At 32.2% G+C, this 15,131-nt stretch overlaps 2 protein-coding genes across 2 annotated transcripts in view; both read right to left on the bottom strand.

The window, feature by feature from the left end:
• The window catches only part of LOC145288226 (uncharacterized), a 41,440-nt gene extending 36,774 nt beyond the window's left edge, over positions 1-4,666 (bottom strand). The window contains exons 1-2 of the mRNA XM_080136267.1: positions 4,582-4,666; positions 2,602-2,772 (exon numbers count right to left, since the gene is read on the bottom strand). Coding sequence (XP_079992393.1) covers positions 2,602-2,772; positions 4,582-4,666 — 256 coding nt within the window. The remainder of the gene's footprint in view (positions 1-2,601; positions 2,773-4,581) is intronic.
• Positions 1-15,131, bottom strand: part of LOC145287716 (uncharacterized) — a 640,174-nt gene that overhangs the window by 519,837 nt on the left and 105,206 nt on the right. The window lies entirely within an intron of this gene.

Raw genomic sequence — 15,131 nt, 5'->3', positions numbered from 1 at the left:
CCGACTCCGAATATGTGAGATGTCATGATGTGACCCTCAATTGAAATCACACCAAAGACCATAACCATGGCCGAAAACTTTGTTTTCCTCACCCTGGACATGCCCTCAAGCGTTGAATTTTGCATTTTGAAGCTGCTGGAAATGATCCTGCTTTCATAATTTCGATTAGTAGAGAGTCTGAATTGTACAGCGGCGCATCTCCGAACTCGATCGTTTAAAATTGTGTCACATTCAGACATGAAAAAAGACTCCTCTCTCTTTTGGGGTTTGTAAATCATTGGACAAATAGTAGATGATCTGCAACAAAATAAAAGAAAACTGATTTTCATCAAAGAGAAATGGAATCATGTCATCTTTTCTAGGGCGACAATTTTATTGTCTCACTCCGTATTACTAGATTCAGAATATCCAAATGTTATTCGATATAGCCGACATGTGCATCAATAACCTACTGCAAGCGTTTGGTAAATGCTCTACACGAGTCAAAAATGATTTTTTTGTGAGATTGTTCACTTACTTTCTTCTTCAGAACCTCCAAATTTATATGGTGGGAAACTGGGACTTTACTCTTCAAAATCGACCAAATATCTTGATCTCACCAGTTGATTTGAAACGTTTTAATGCTCTCCACATAAACATTATGTTCACATTTAAGGTCTTCGCGATGTTTTCTGCAGATTTTTCGGATTTGAATAGCTCTACATTGGAAATTAATTTCGCTTAATCATGTGGAATATTGTAAAAAAAATATCTTCAATTTAAACTTTATCCATATGCACATGAAAAATATAAAAATTTATTTTAAAAAAATCACTAAATATAGACAATAATAATAATAATAATAATAATAATAATAATAATAATAATAATAATAAGAAGAAGAAGAAGAAGAAGAAGAAGAAGAATAGAAATATGTAACGGTAAATATTGAACACCTTGTATATACGACATAATCACGATACACACGAAGTATCGTTGGATCAGTTAAGCTACGTTGAAACTGGTCAGTAGCAAATGGGTACACATTTGTGAACACCAGGCGCTGTATGTAGTGCATGTCAACATCTCCCAGCAAGAACTGCAAAATCCTAATTTCTTCATTTCCCCTGACCGGGAAATACGTGCGACTGGAAACAGTGTATTAATTCAATATTTTCTTCACATTTCTTTCGGAGAAAGCCGGTTCAACTTGTTTCGGGTGAGTACCGCTGCTATAGTTGAATATGTGTACTTAGGGCTGTTTTTAAAAACACTAGTTTTATTATTTGGCTTCACATGAGATCCTAACATTTCAAGAACAATTCAAACCTTGCTTATCAATGTAAAATAAAAATCAAAATAAAATATTCGCCGAAATCGAAATGATCTAGAATGGTGCGAAGGTTTCTACTCTCTGATTAGAGCACTCCTAAAAGAGAATGCCACTCAGAAAAAAAAATACCCAATGGAATTAGTGCTTCCAAACAACGGATATCAACTCAACAGCTGAACATCGAAAACATCCTTAGACAGTGTGTCCGCTAGCTAAAGCTTCCTTGAATAAGAAAGAAATATAAAACTCGAAAATAAGCGAAATTAAAGGATCTTTTTCCCCCGAAGGATGCGTACCCTACACTAAACTCCATCAATGCGTGAGTTACTCTTTCACATATGCTTTCTTAGTGAGATCTAGTCGACCTCTTTGATATGGATCTCAGCAGTGACAGAGAACAATTTCAGCCACACTATCCTGGTGAACAATCCCAGACAAGGAAAATAAATGCGGCCGTTACGGATCCTGTTAGCAAACAGGAATCTTCAAGTGACCCGCCGATATTTCTGGATCATTGGTCACAACAGCCACGTCTAGACCCACAACAGCGACATCAGCAACGGTAGAAGAATCTGCAACAAAGAAGTGTGCTGAGTGGGAATTCTAGTTCTAGTTGTCGCCAGAGAAGTAGAAGCAACTTTCGAAGGAGAAACACCGACAATGCACGGTGGGTAGCGTAATCAAGGTATTCCCGTGTACTGAAGAATAATTTTCCAACACAATAATGTCTGGTAAAAATTGTGTTCCTAAAGACACTCTCATAGAAATGCTGGAGGATTTCAAAATCCCAACGTCTTAAACAAACAGCATATGAAAATGTACACTATGAAACTTAGAAATTAATTGAACGCCATTTTTTTTATTTTGTTTCAGAAGAAAAGAAAAAATAAATTGTTCCAAAGGAAAATGACAGTCAATTCAAAAGGTTATGGGCTCAGTCACATGCAATAATAATCTCTAAAGATTCCCGTATAACCGTCTCCGCCCCCCCCCCGTTCTCTTCGTGGTCTTCGTTTATGCAGCCGGCGGGTGAGATTTTACACACGAGCGGCGTGACTTTCCGTTACATTACGAGATCGCCCAGTTATAAAAGCTGTGGGCGCCGCCATCTTGATTGTTTTTCCTCTTTCCTTGACAGCTCGACTCCACATAACGCACATACGCGCGGACACTTTAATGATAAGCCATAATTTTATCTACAAAACAAATGTTAGACTGATGATGATGATGATGATGATGATGATGATTCACTTATACAATATTTACAGCACCGACATCTATTCACTAACCTATTTTCTTTGGACACTGCGATACACTGGTTGCACCGGTTTGCAAAGTAGTTGTACCAGTCGGACACTGGATGCAATGGATGCTGCTTGAGTCGCTTTTGTAATAACCAAGACTGCATTTCTTACACGAAAGATAATCTCCTGTTGGCTCTTCACCAGCCGGACAATTTGCTGAAAACAGGAAAGAACAGTAAAAAATATATGAGTGGAAATATTTGTACCTACATGAACTCCCCCTACTTATTTCATTTAATGAAATCTCAACAAAATATACTATGAAATCTCAACAAAATATACTTTGATAGACTCAAATGTAAATCTATTTCATAAAAGGCAAAATGTGTGTTATGATGTGCGTGTGTGTCAGTGTGCGTTTGTATGTCTGCCAAAAACTTTGGACACACGCAACGAACACTTACAAAATTAGTATCGTTAGAAAAATCGCTTTCTAGGACGACAAATATCCATAAAATATTTTTTAACTGTCAACTAGATTGATTTTGCAAGGAGAGATCAATTTTTGCGTCGATATTTTTCAAGTCATCCACGTTAAGCGATCTCAACGTACGTTTAAAACTCGTTATTTCGAAAGCCCGTGACTTTATATGTTCGCCGTGGGCGAGACGACTAACGCGTTTGCATTTTTCACCTCCTATTTCCTTTTTTTATTACAAGTTTGAACCTGGCTTCTACAGCTATTTTTGGGAGGGCGGGCGCTCGCACGGGTACTCGCTCCTATTTTGATTGAAAAGTTATTTTAGGGCTTGGTTGCTGAATAGCCTTACTATACCACCTCCCGGTACCCGGGCAATGCCAAGTACCCAAGCTAGTCTATTATATAAAGGAAATTCGTCAACGGGACCACTTTATGGAAGATGGGTTCGGTTTTCGTGTCACTGTTTTCGCGAGTCACGCACGCGTAATTAACTAAAATGTTTAAAAAGCTTCTTTTGCAACGTCATGACATCATAAGCCGTCGTCGTTGTGTGGACAAACGCGTTATATTCGAGTCGGGCCCCCGCGGTTCAGTTTTTTCTTATCGCACGGTCAGTCCCTGCTATTTTGATTGAAAAAAATGTTGTTGTTATTTATTGGGGGGGGGGTCTAGCGCACGAGCAAGAAAAAGTGCTCAATATCCGGAGAATAACTTCTATTCGAATTCCTTCTGCCGAAATATCTGGTGGGAAGGTTGTCACGTACTTTTCCTTTTTTTTTGAGCGATTATATTTTCTTGTTTTTTTCCGTATTTTTTATTTTTGAAATTTCTATGGGCGAACAATGGAGTGGACATATAATAATGAAAAACTACTCAATATCTTTAGTATAGCAGGTGCGTCCAAATCTAAATTCATATCTATTATTTGCAAATTTTCCATATCTTTAGTTTCTCGTGAATAATTGTGTGTACTCTTCCCACACTGATATCAAACTGTGCACTTATTGTCTCTATAGACACACAACGGCCTTTATCCATGAAATTCTTTATTTGGCCAACCAACTATGGTGTTCTGACTTCCTTACTCCTTACACACCTCTCATCACTCCTCACAGATAGCATGCCTTTCTTGAATTTCTTTGCCACTCAAGAACTTATGTTCGAAGTAAGAGGGTTCAAAAGTAATCTAATGCATTCCATACGTTTCTGTGGTATTTTTACAAGTTTAAAACAGAAATTTATTGCATATCGTTTTTCTGCAGTGTCTTAACGTCCAGAATGCATTTTTGAAATTCACCAGCTGTGCCAATAAGGCTTTAGTAGGATGTATTCCAATTCATGTTGTAGCTGTTCATTTGAACCTGAAATCATAAATATTGTTCAGTCATCTCATAAGGTGTATAGCAATAACATACTGAATTTTCAAGAGTTTACGACAATTTTAAATGCCTGTGAAAAAACAAGTTTGGAAAAAACCTCGTATCTGTTTTCAATAAAAATTGAAAGTAGAATTTACAAATCAATTGTAGAGTTTCAGTACTTACGTATACGGCAATCGGTCTCTCGGGTAGAAGCATTTGAAAATGTTGTCATGATACCTGTACAAGCGATGCATGGATGATAGCCCATTTCGCTTTTGTAGGTGCCCTTAGGACATTCCATGCATGCATCAGAAGATCTATTGTACACATAGCCAGCTAGACATTCCACTGGAACAAAATAAAATTAAAACTGAAAGTAATAAAGCAGAATGAAATATTGTAACGCGGACACGCGTAAGGCAGCAACAGTAACAGTCAACGTATACAAATGACCAAGCCGTGTGCGATGTGACATCAGGGCGAGGGGGAAGGAAAGAAAAAGATTATAAAAAAGAAAATATGATCGAGAGGTGAGAAACACGTGCTACACACGAGACCCGAGAGCGACAGCGAAAGACGTGTCTTAAACATGACCGGACAATGACATTGTACCGCTTATTCGACACGACAGTCTTGTTGAGCACCTGGGAATACGAGAAAAATTTGAACAAGAGAGAAAGCGTTATTCTGGAAGTACTTATAAATATATTGCGGGAGAAAGGAGGCGAATATACATTACCAAAGGAACTAATGTACTTGTAATAATCTAATTTATAAAATTCACTATTTCTGTCTATCTGTCTATCTCTCTTCATATTTTCTAACTCTACCTCTTCAGAAATTAAAAGTCATAGAGTGGCGCTAGTGGCCTGTAACGATTGTATTTTTATGGTCCGTTCCTTTATGGGTTTTAAAATTAAAATAATTTTTAAGAGGTCAAAAAGGGGTCAAAATTGAAATAATTGTTACACATTTTTTTATATTAATCTTAGTTTATTTTTAATTAGCCATATGCGTGTCACGTTGGTACAGTGGTAACATCATTAGCTTTGAATGTTACAGTTTTGTTTCTGCTTCCGATTCTAGCTGATGACACCGAAATATTTTTTTTTACTTTTGAAATCACGACTTGTTAATAATATATAAGAAATTTGGACAAATTAAAATATCATATTTAAGCGTATTTTAACATTAGTAATTTGTATATTTTAGTTTTAGTCCAAAAATCAATAAATACTTATACTTTCATCATTAATCAATGCAAAATTAAGTTTTAACCAATAAAACAAACTATTAAAAGATTCTTATATGATATCCTATATAGTTTTAATTCTTGATTTAGATTTCGATGAATCTACCCAACACTACAATTACAAGGATTCAATGAAACCTACCATAATCAGAGTTATATATATATATATATATATATATATATATATATATATATATATATATATATATATATATATATATATGAAATTTATTGCTGTGAGTCCAGAATGAATTTACATATTGTTTCCGCTAGGAATTCCGCTAGGAAGATATCCTCATTCTGTACTCACAGCAATAAATTTCCTATATACTGCTCTGGCTAAACATTGAGCACTCTAGTCCGGGTTTTTTTCACCACTGATAATATATATATATATATATATATATATATATATATATATATATATAATTGTGGCATAGATTCGTTTCCTTGATGTAAATTCAATAACACCCGCGTGATTATTAAAGAGTGCTCAATGAAGGACAGAGCAGGTATATAGTCTGTTTATTATACAAATATTATTGATTACATGAGTACATACATGTTTCAGTGGAGCTTCTTTTTAAACAGAACCGCCTCGCCAGACCAAGGAAGGAAACGTTATTGAAACGAGAATCAAAGGGCATTTCGTTTTATATATAAGAATATATACAGGTATGGAGTATATTTTGATAGAATAGAGGGTGTATAGTTTGTGAATATGGACAGTAAAGGTTTGGGAGGGATATATGGTATACACCGCCTTCCATCCCTACTCCCAGTATTTATCATACCTCCCTCCAAAATCTCTACTGTCCACATTCACAGACTATACCCCCTTTTCATTTCAAAATATAACCCATACCTGGATAGATTTTTATATACAAAACGAATTGAACTATGATTCTCGTTTCGATAACGTTTACTTCCTTGGTCTGACGAGGTGGGTATTTTTTAAGAGGGACTCCACTGAAACATGTATGCACATATGTAATCAATAATGTTCATCTTCATCGTGGCAATATTGTGAGCTTTGGACAATATCTGATGAGTCCTTTATTTTCAAATCGCAGAATTGTACATGAACATAATCAAAATATTGATGCCTTGGATTTTTATAAAACTTTCTGAAAAGTTGTAACTAACTGATTTCTATATAATTGTGTTTGTCTATACTTCGTGATAACTTTTGCGTGTGCGCCAGGGGCTCTTTTAGGGCTTATAAAAATACTCCATTTTGGGACTATTTTTCCAAATTAGTCCAAAATGTTCTGTGTATGTCTATTTAGCAGTTTTGCATGGCGTTGAACTCAAATTTAAATATGTTAAGACCTTGGAGACTTTGAGGCTAAATGGAGGAGGGGAGGCAAATGATGGAATTAGTCATTTCTTTTTTGCATGGTGTAGAACTCAAATTTACATATGTTAAGGCCTAAAACTGCATCATTTTTTATATTTGCCAAAATCTGACGTCATTTGTGGACATTTGGGGCTAACTGGGGGAGGGGGGCAGATGTTGAACTTAATAATTTTTTATGCCTCATTCACTGTGCATGCTTCACTTCTTTCTACAGAAATTTAAATGTTAGTGACTTTACTTGAAAATTCCAACATGGCGTAATAGATGGAAAAAATAAAAGGTAATTGCAACTTCTCTTCCAATTTTCGGATTTTGTAATCAGGTCTATATGCATTTTGTTTTTTTTTTTAATGAATTGATAGGTGCTTTTCCTTTAGGGAGCTACGGGCACAATAGATTCATATCTTTATATAATAATTTAATGAATGATTTTGCACTGCATAGCAAGTGCTGTCAAGAATTGTGCATGTCAACGTACTTAAAAGAATAAATTGTAAGATGGTCAACATCTTGAAATTTGAAATATATAGTTTTCCCTATTAGTTTCTTCGGTTTTCTTACCGGATTATCATATTTAGTTAACTATTACATGTAATTATATTAATTCAAATATTCTACATGATTTATACTTACGTAATGTTTACGTAAAAAGTTATCAGTACAAAAGTGAGAAAATGAAAAAATATTAAATTTGCCAGGTGAAGATCGAACGACGACAATATTACAAATATGCATGCAAAACTTAGTAGCTATAGGTTAACGTTTTAATTTTTAGGCTCGCAGCAAACGTGCGTTCATAGGCCAGCTATTAATTAAAAGCAGAGGGAAAAATAAATTGTAAGCTAAAGGCTTTGGTTCCACTTCTCAGTGGTGGTCTTTTTTTTTTAAATAAATCTGACGGTAATACATCTTTTAATTTCTTAAACGATGCCTGGCACTCAGGTGTCCAGTCCCATTTTTTAAATCTTTTTTTAATAGTACATTCAATGGCGCACACAATTTACTGAACGTTTGATAATAGTTCGCGAAGCCTAAAAAAACTCTGCAATGTAGTTACATTATGAGGTTCTGGCATGTCTTCTATAGCTGTTGACCTGTCTGGATCGGGTTTCCTCCCGCCCTTATCTATGATAACTCAGGTATTTAATTCGTTCCAAAACAAATTCGCATTTTGCTTCCTTCAATGTAAATCCGTATTCTTTTATTCTGTCAAACGCTTGGAATACATGATCTCTATGTTGTTCAATATTTTGACTACGCATAAGAATATCGTCCAGATAGCCTATTGCAAAATCCAAACCGCTGAGCAAAATATCAATTACTCGTTGGAAAATTGCAGGTCCTACTTTTATACCGAATGCTAATCTATTGAATTTATAAAGTCCTTTGTGCGTTGAGATACACAAAAGTTTCGAGCAATCTTCCTCTACTGATATTTGTAGGTACGCATCGCATAAGTCTATTTTGGAAAAATATTTTCCGCCATTTAACTTAGCGAATATTTCATCTGGGTTTGGTAGCGGGCAGTGATGGTCCTTGAGCGCCGTATTCAATCCGGTCGAAAAGTCTGTGCATACCCTAATCTCCTTAGATTTGTTTTTCACGTATACGGTGGGGGATGCACACTCACTATAGTTAATAGGGGTTAAAATTCCAGTGTTAACTAGTCTTTCCAATTCTTTTTCAATTTTTCCCTCGAAGCGAACGGTACGCTCCGTGGCTTTTTGGATATTGATTTTGCTTCATCCAGCAATTCGAATCTCGCCTTTATTTTTGTGCAGCATCCAAGCTTTTCAGAGAAAATACTTGGGAAAGCTCTTTTGAGATCCTTCGGGCGTTAGGTTTTCGATTTTGTGACAAAAATCACTCATTGGTGAGTCTCATAATTCAAATTCCTGAATCCAATCGGTCCCGAATAAGTTCGTTGTCTTCCTTAGACCGAAAACTTTTAGCTTTTTTTGTCGTTCTTTTTAGTGACACATTAATAACTAGCCTCAAAAATATTTATTTTTTCACCCATTACCGATCTTGCGACTTTATTCGTCTTTGTCATCATGGGCTTTCCTATTCGCTTCTACGTGTGAAAATTTATAATTGATAAATCCGACCCTGAATCGAATTGCATTTTTACTTCTTTATTTCTGATTCTCACCGTAACATATTTCTTTATGTTCTCTGTAGGTGATGGGTCAATTTTTGCAGTTTTTACGAAGCTCTTTTTTGCTACTTTTGCTCTGCAATATGAGGCCTTGTGCCCTGCTCGCTTGCATAGGTCGCATGTTATTTTCCTTTGGTACTGACATGCATTGTACCTACGAGGTCCTCCACATTTGCTACAAGGGGTTCTAGGATTTTGTCTATCCTGATAATTTTTGAATGGTTCTTTTTTCCTCTTGGTTGATAATTGCTGGCGGGTGGGTGTCTTTTATTTTTGAAGCGCATTTTCCTAATGTGCGCCATATCTGCTTCTATGTTGCGGGGAGAAGCTTGCTTCATTACAACGAATCGCTGACAATCTTCAGCAAGTTTCTGAAGCATCAAATCAGGTTCTAATTCCAATTTATTTTGCGGCTATCAAACCTTGTGTGAATATTAAGCATTTGAAATTGTCCGCCATTAATGACGACAATTTGAAATCGTCACAGTGCTTATTAACTATAGACTCAAATTTCGTATAGCCCTGACTCTGCTTACGTGTAAGATTCATGAATTTCCATCTTTTATGAAAAAGGCTTCTTTTTTGACAGTATACCTCCATTAATAGTTTGACTGCCTCGTCAAATGACATTCGTGGATTTTTCTTGGTAAAATATAGTCTCCGAATTTGCTATGCTCGGATGAACCTAACTTCCGTATCAATAAACGAACCTTCTTTTGATCAATCCATGCACTGCAATCAATTTTAGAAACGTCTTCAAATCTTTTGAAATATTCCTCAAACATTAGGTCTTCCTCATAAGCATAATGAAATGTATCAATAGCTGACCAGATCGCATTTTGGGAAAAAGGTGTGCTAGTTTCTTCTCCGCTGTCCTTATTCACTAAAATTTGCGTTATCAAATCCATTTTATCTGACTGGTTTGGTTGCTCTAAATGTAATTTTTTTCAATTCCAATATTTGTTTATTCATTTCTTTCCTATCTCTTTCCTGTTTTCCTCGAGAATTTCATTAAATCTAATTGATTTTCCAATATCTGTTCGTTCATTTCTTTCTTTTTTTCTTTCTCGTTTTTCTTCGAGATATTTTATTAAATTAAACTGTTTCTCTTCGTTTTGTTTCTGTATTGCCAATTGTTTCTCTTCATTTTGTTTCTGTATTGTCAATTGTTTTTCTTTGTTCTGTTTCTGTATTGCCAATTGTTTTTCTTTGTTTTGTTTCTGTATTGCCAATTGTTTCTCTTCGTTTTGTTTCTGTATTGCCAGTTTCTCTTCCTTTTCTTTCTGTATTGCCAGTTTCTCTTTTCGAAACCTTTTTTCAAGTTCTAATTTTTGACTTTGTTGGAATTTCAACATTTCCAAAATTTATTTTGAAAACTCGTCCATTTTTTATTTGACGGTATGGAATTACTTAATGACAAAATGACTTCTTTTCAGAAACAATACAATTTGTTGATTTACTTTTCCTATAGTACCAACTCTATAGAAAAAAACTTTTACAAAATTCGCACCTGGTTATTTGACGAATATTTCTTTCATATATTTATTTCCTCGTGTGGCAAGTTGTCTGAGAAAATAATTCAGCGTTTGCATTCATACAGAAAGCAGTAGATTTCGTTTGTCATTTTTCAATTTTTGTAACATGTAGGTACTGGGTTCAATTCCTTGTTGATCCTACATACTTTTTCCTCTTTTGTCTTAAAAAGAAAAAGTTACTTATCTGTGAAATGGAGTTTATGGCATTTATTTAATAATGGCTATTCTTTTTGATCGTTGTGCAACAAAGAATGTCCTTTTTTCGTTAACACTTTATTTGTCGTGCTTAGCGAAATCGTTGTTTTCTTCTTCGATGAGCAGTCCCGTCGACTAGTGAAAAGTTTATTTTAATCGGATTAAAATCCGACGTCTTTTTTAATTTGTGCAGATACTCGCTTTAGCCAAAAAAAATATTTACTTTTGCAGAAGAGTTTTTTCTTTTTCCAACGCTAATGCCTTTTAACCATAAGACGTATTAGCAAGACATGCTTTTAGAACGACAAATATTTTTTTGTACTTACTGAAAACTTGGTCTCGTTAATTCAGTAATAATAATTCTCCACGCAATTCGTCTTATGAGTTCTGTTTTAGCTCGTAGTTGACGTTTTGTAAAATCTTTTTTCGGCAAGAACTGTTGTCCTTTTTTCGAAGTATTTTTTATCCCGTATTTGTGGATTTTTACGCTCGAATGTTGTTTTTTTTCCCAAACGTAGTTTTTCCCGTTCATCACCGAACTTTTGAAAAATAAATACTTTTGAAGGTTCAAATTTTCCCCGAGTGTAGGAAAAAAATATTTCGAATATCTGCGTGTGTTCTTTTTTCTTGGGTCCTTTTAGTCGTCAAATGCCGTTTTAAAATGGCTGCTTTTTTTAGAGTGAATTTATTGCCCGAATATTCGTCATTCAGTTGCTGTTAGCAATTATTGTAGATTGATCCGGGAAGTACTTGAATCGTCCTCGTCAGCCAGTTGTTGCAGATTCGTGTTAGAAGTTACAAATGAAAGAAGTAGTGTAAAGTGTATAAAATATAATATGTATTCATCATAAAGAATACAGGAGCCACTAAAGTGGCATGAGAGGAAAGTGTTCGTAGCATGCGGTTAAACATGGTATGAATGTCTCCATTTAGTCTCTGAAACCACTAGTATTCATAGGATTGATTGATTCCATTTCGTATTCAACTACTATTCTCTGCAATCTCTCTATGAATGAAGTTAAAAAAGCATTTTAATTATGAAAAATTGTTGGGTTATCAAATTGATTTTCTTCGCTGTAACCTAAAATAAAACTAGAGGCAAATAATAATAATAATAATAATAATAATAATAATAATAATAATAATAATAATAATAATAATATATAATAATAATAATAAATAATAATAATAATAATAATAAATAATAATATAATAATAATAATAATAATAATAATAATAAATAATAGTAATAATAATAATAATAATAATAATAATAATAATAATAATAATAATAATAATAATAGTAATAATAATAATAATAATAATAATAATAATAATAATAATAATAATAATAATAATAATAATAATATAATAATAATAATAATAATAATAGTAATAATAATAATAATAATAATAATAATAATAATAATAATAGTAATAATAATAATAATAATAATAATAATAATAATAATAATAGTAATAATAATAATATATAATAATAATAATAATAATAATAATAATAATAATAATAATAATAATAGTAATAATAATAATAATAAAATAATAATAATAATATAATAATAATAATAGTAATAATAATAATAATAATAATATTAATAATAATAATAATAATAATAATAATAATAATAATAATAGTAATAATAATAATAATAATAATAATAATAATAATAATAATAGTAATAATAATAATAATAATAATAATAATAATAATAGTAATAATAATAATAATAATAATAATAATAATAATAGTAATAATAATAATAATAATAATAATAATAATAATAGTAATAATAATAATAATAATAATAATAATAATAATAATAATAGTAATAATAATAATAATAATAATAATAATAATAATAGTAATAATAATAATAATAATAATAATAATAATAATAATAATAATAAATAATAATAATATAATAATAATAATAATAATAATAATAATAATAATAATAATAATAATAATAATAGTAATAATAATAATAATAATAATAATAACAACTAGCGGGACCTGTGGAAATTCCAAAAGGGACTGATTCATATGTAACATATTGATGTTGGCATTCTGTAGATGTTCAGCATAAATCAAGACGCTCTGATATTACTGTAGCTATTTTGTTAAAACTGCAAAGATATTTATCTAAGCTATCAGGAACGCCCGGCGAAGCCATATCGTAAAATACGCTTTAATATGATATTTTAATTCTTGCAAATTTCGGATATATTATTACAGAGTTAATATTTTATCGATTTTTATATACTATAAAGTCGCAATTTCAAAAATAAAAATAATCTCTATGACTTAGGTTCATCAGCTTCAATGGGAACCGAATCCCAAACTTATATATATATATATATATATATATATATATATATATACATATATATATATACATATATATATAACTACTTCATTTCTTCACATAAATTTAATATACGAAAGTATAGATTTATGCGTAAACTTTAAGTATTTACTTCAGAAGTGCTCAATACGTGGGTAGAGCTAGTTAGTAATTTATAAATATATATGGTGATTAAGTTACACTGAATATTCTGCGTTTCATCCAACTATAGGATTCGTCAGGCTTATGCGCATAAGCCTGACGAATCCTATAGTTGGATGAAACGCAGAATATTCAGTGTAGCTTAATCGCCATATATATTTTATAAATTACTATATATATATATATATATATATATATATATATATATATATATAACTTTAGTTCTTTCAACTGTAATCGAAACCGAAACCAAGACTTATGAAGAATTCTTGATAAAATTATTTTAAAAAATAGATTATTGGAGTGCCATTAGGTATAATCGAAACCAAAACCAGAACTAATGAGGAATTCTTGGTAAAATTATTTATAAAAAAATTAAATGACTTGAGTGCACGCTATCCTATTAATATATAGATAATAATAATAATAATAAATAATAATAATAATAATAATAATAATAATAATAATAATAATAATAATAATGTATAAATTTACATTGAGATGAAGCAACGTTTTACTCCTGACCGTATTAAATTTATATAGTTCAACTTATTGAAAATTAAACTAAATCTCCCTCAGTATTTTCTTTAATTTTTTATTTTTGACCGATTATCAAGACTCCTAAGATGTGATCGCTCATATCGAATATTATTTCTTGTGCTCATGTAACACTCGACGCTTGTTGTTTTTTACTGAATAAACGCTTTAAAATACATCAAAACTACAAACACCTTAGCCAACTAGGTATAAAAATCGATTTTGCTCTTTTTAAAACAATAATAAATAAGTATAAATAAATAAAATATAATGCGGTCTTATGTCTTTTTTTAACTGAATAAACGCTTAAATAAAGTTAAACTACTAAAAACTTAGCCAGCATTGGTAGAAAACAAACATTTAGTAAATCGATTTTTTTAAAAGAACAGTAAAAAGATTTTTAAAATTTTTTTTAATATTATGGGGGTGTAGTCTCTTTTTAAAAAATATCTCCTTCAAGAACGGCCATAAAATGTGTTTTCAATCGATATTTATTCAATAATGGACCAGTTTTCCTGCATGGACAAAAATGGATGAGTTTTTCATGGACAAGTTTTCCATGGATGAGTTTTCCGTGGGCGAGTCTCTTTATTTATCATTCAAGATTTTGATAAACTCCTCGGAGCTTTTCATCTATATTTTTCACTTGCATCCAAAGATGGGCGTCATAAAACTTTATTTATTTCAGAAGAAGCGGATGACAGACACTGTCATTATAGAGCTGGCGCCAACGAAATTTTAAAACCCGTCCAGCGCATTTAACCAATCAAGTAAACTCCCTCGGATGGGGGTATCTAGACATTTAGTGAACTCCCTCGAATGGGGTTATCTAAATATTCAAGTGAACTCCCTCGGATGGAGATATCTAGACATTTAGCGAATAAGTGCGAAAAGTTGACAAAGGGAATAGGCAAGTTATCTCTCAATAAATGACGAATAAATAAAATAAATTAAACTCTGTGAATCAATGTTAGATCTGTAAATGCGATTTATAACCCATTCGGTGGCCCCTCTCAGTCTTATGTTGTAAATGAACAACTTCTAATAAAAAACAATTTGTGCTTGTTTCATTTTTTATTGTTAAAAAAAGAATGTTTGAAATCGGAAATTAGGCTATAATTTTCCGATTCCGATACCGATTCTGATACCCCCAAAAGTTCTGATTTTT

The sequence above is a fragment of the Euprymna scolopes genome, chromosome 11 (genome assembly GCF_053919585.1).
Source record: "Euprymna scolopes isolate OS-2025 chromosome 11, ASM5391958v1, whole genome shotgun sequence".
NCBI classification, from domain to species: Eukaryota; Metazoa; Mollusca; class Cephalopoda; order Sepiida; family Sepiolidae; genus Euprymna; species Euprymna scolopes.
This window is presented reverse-complemented; position numbering and strand designations above follow the sequence as displayed.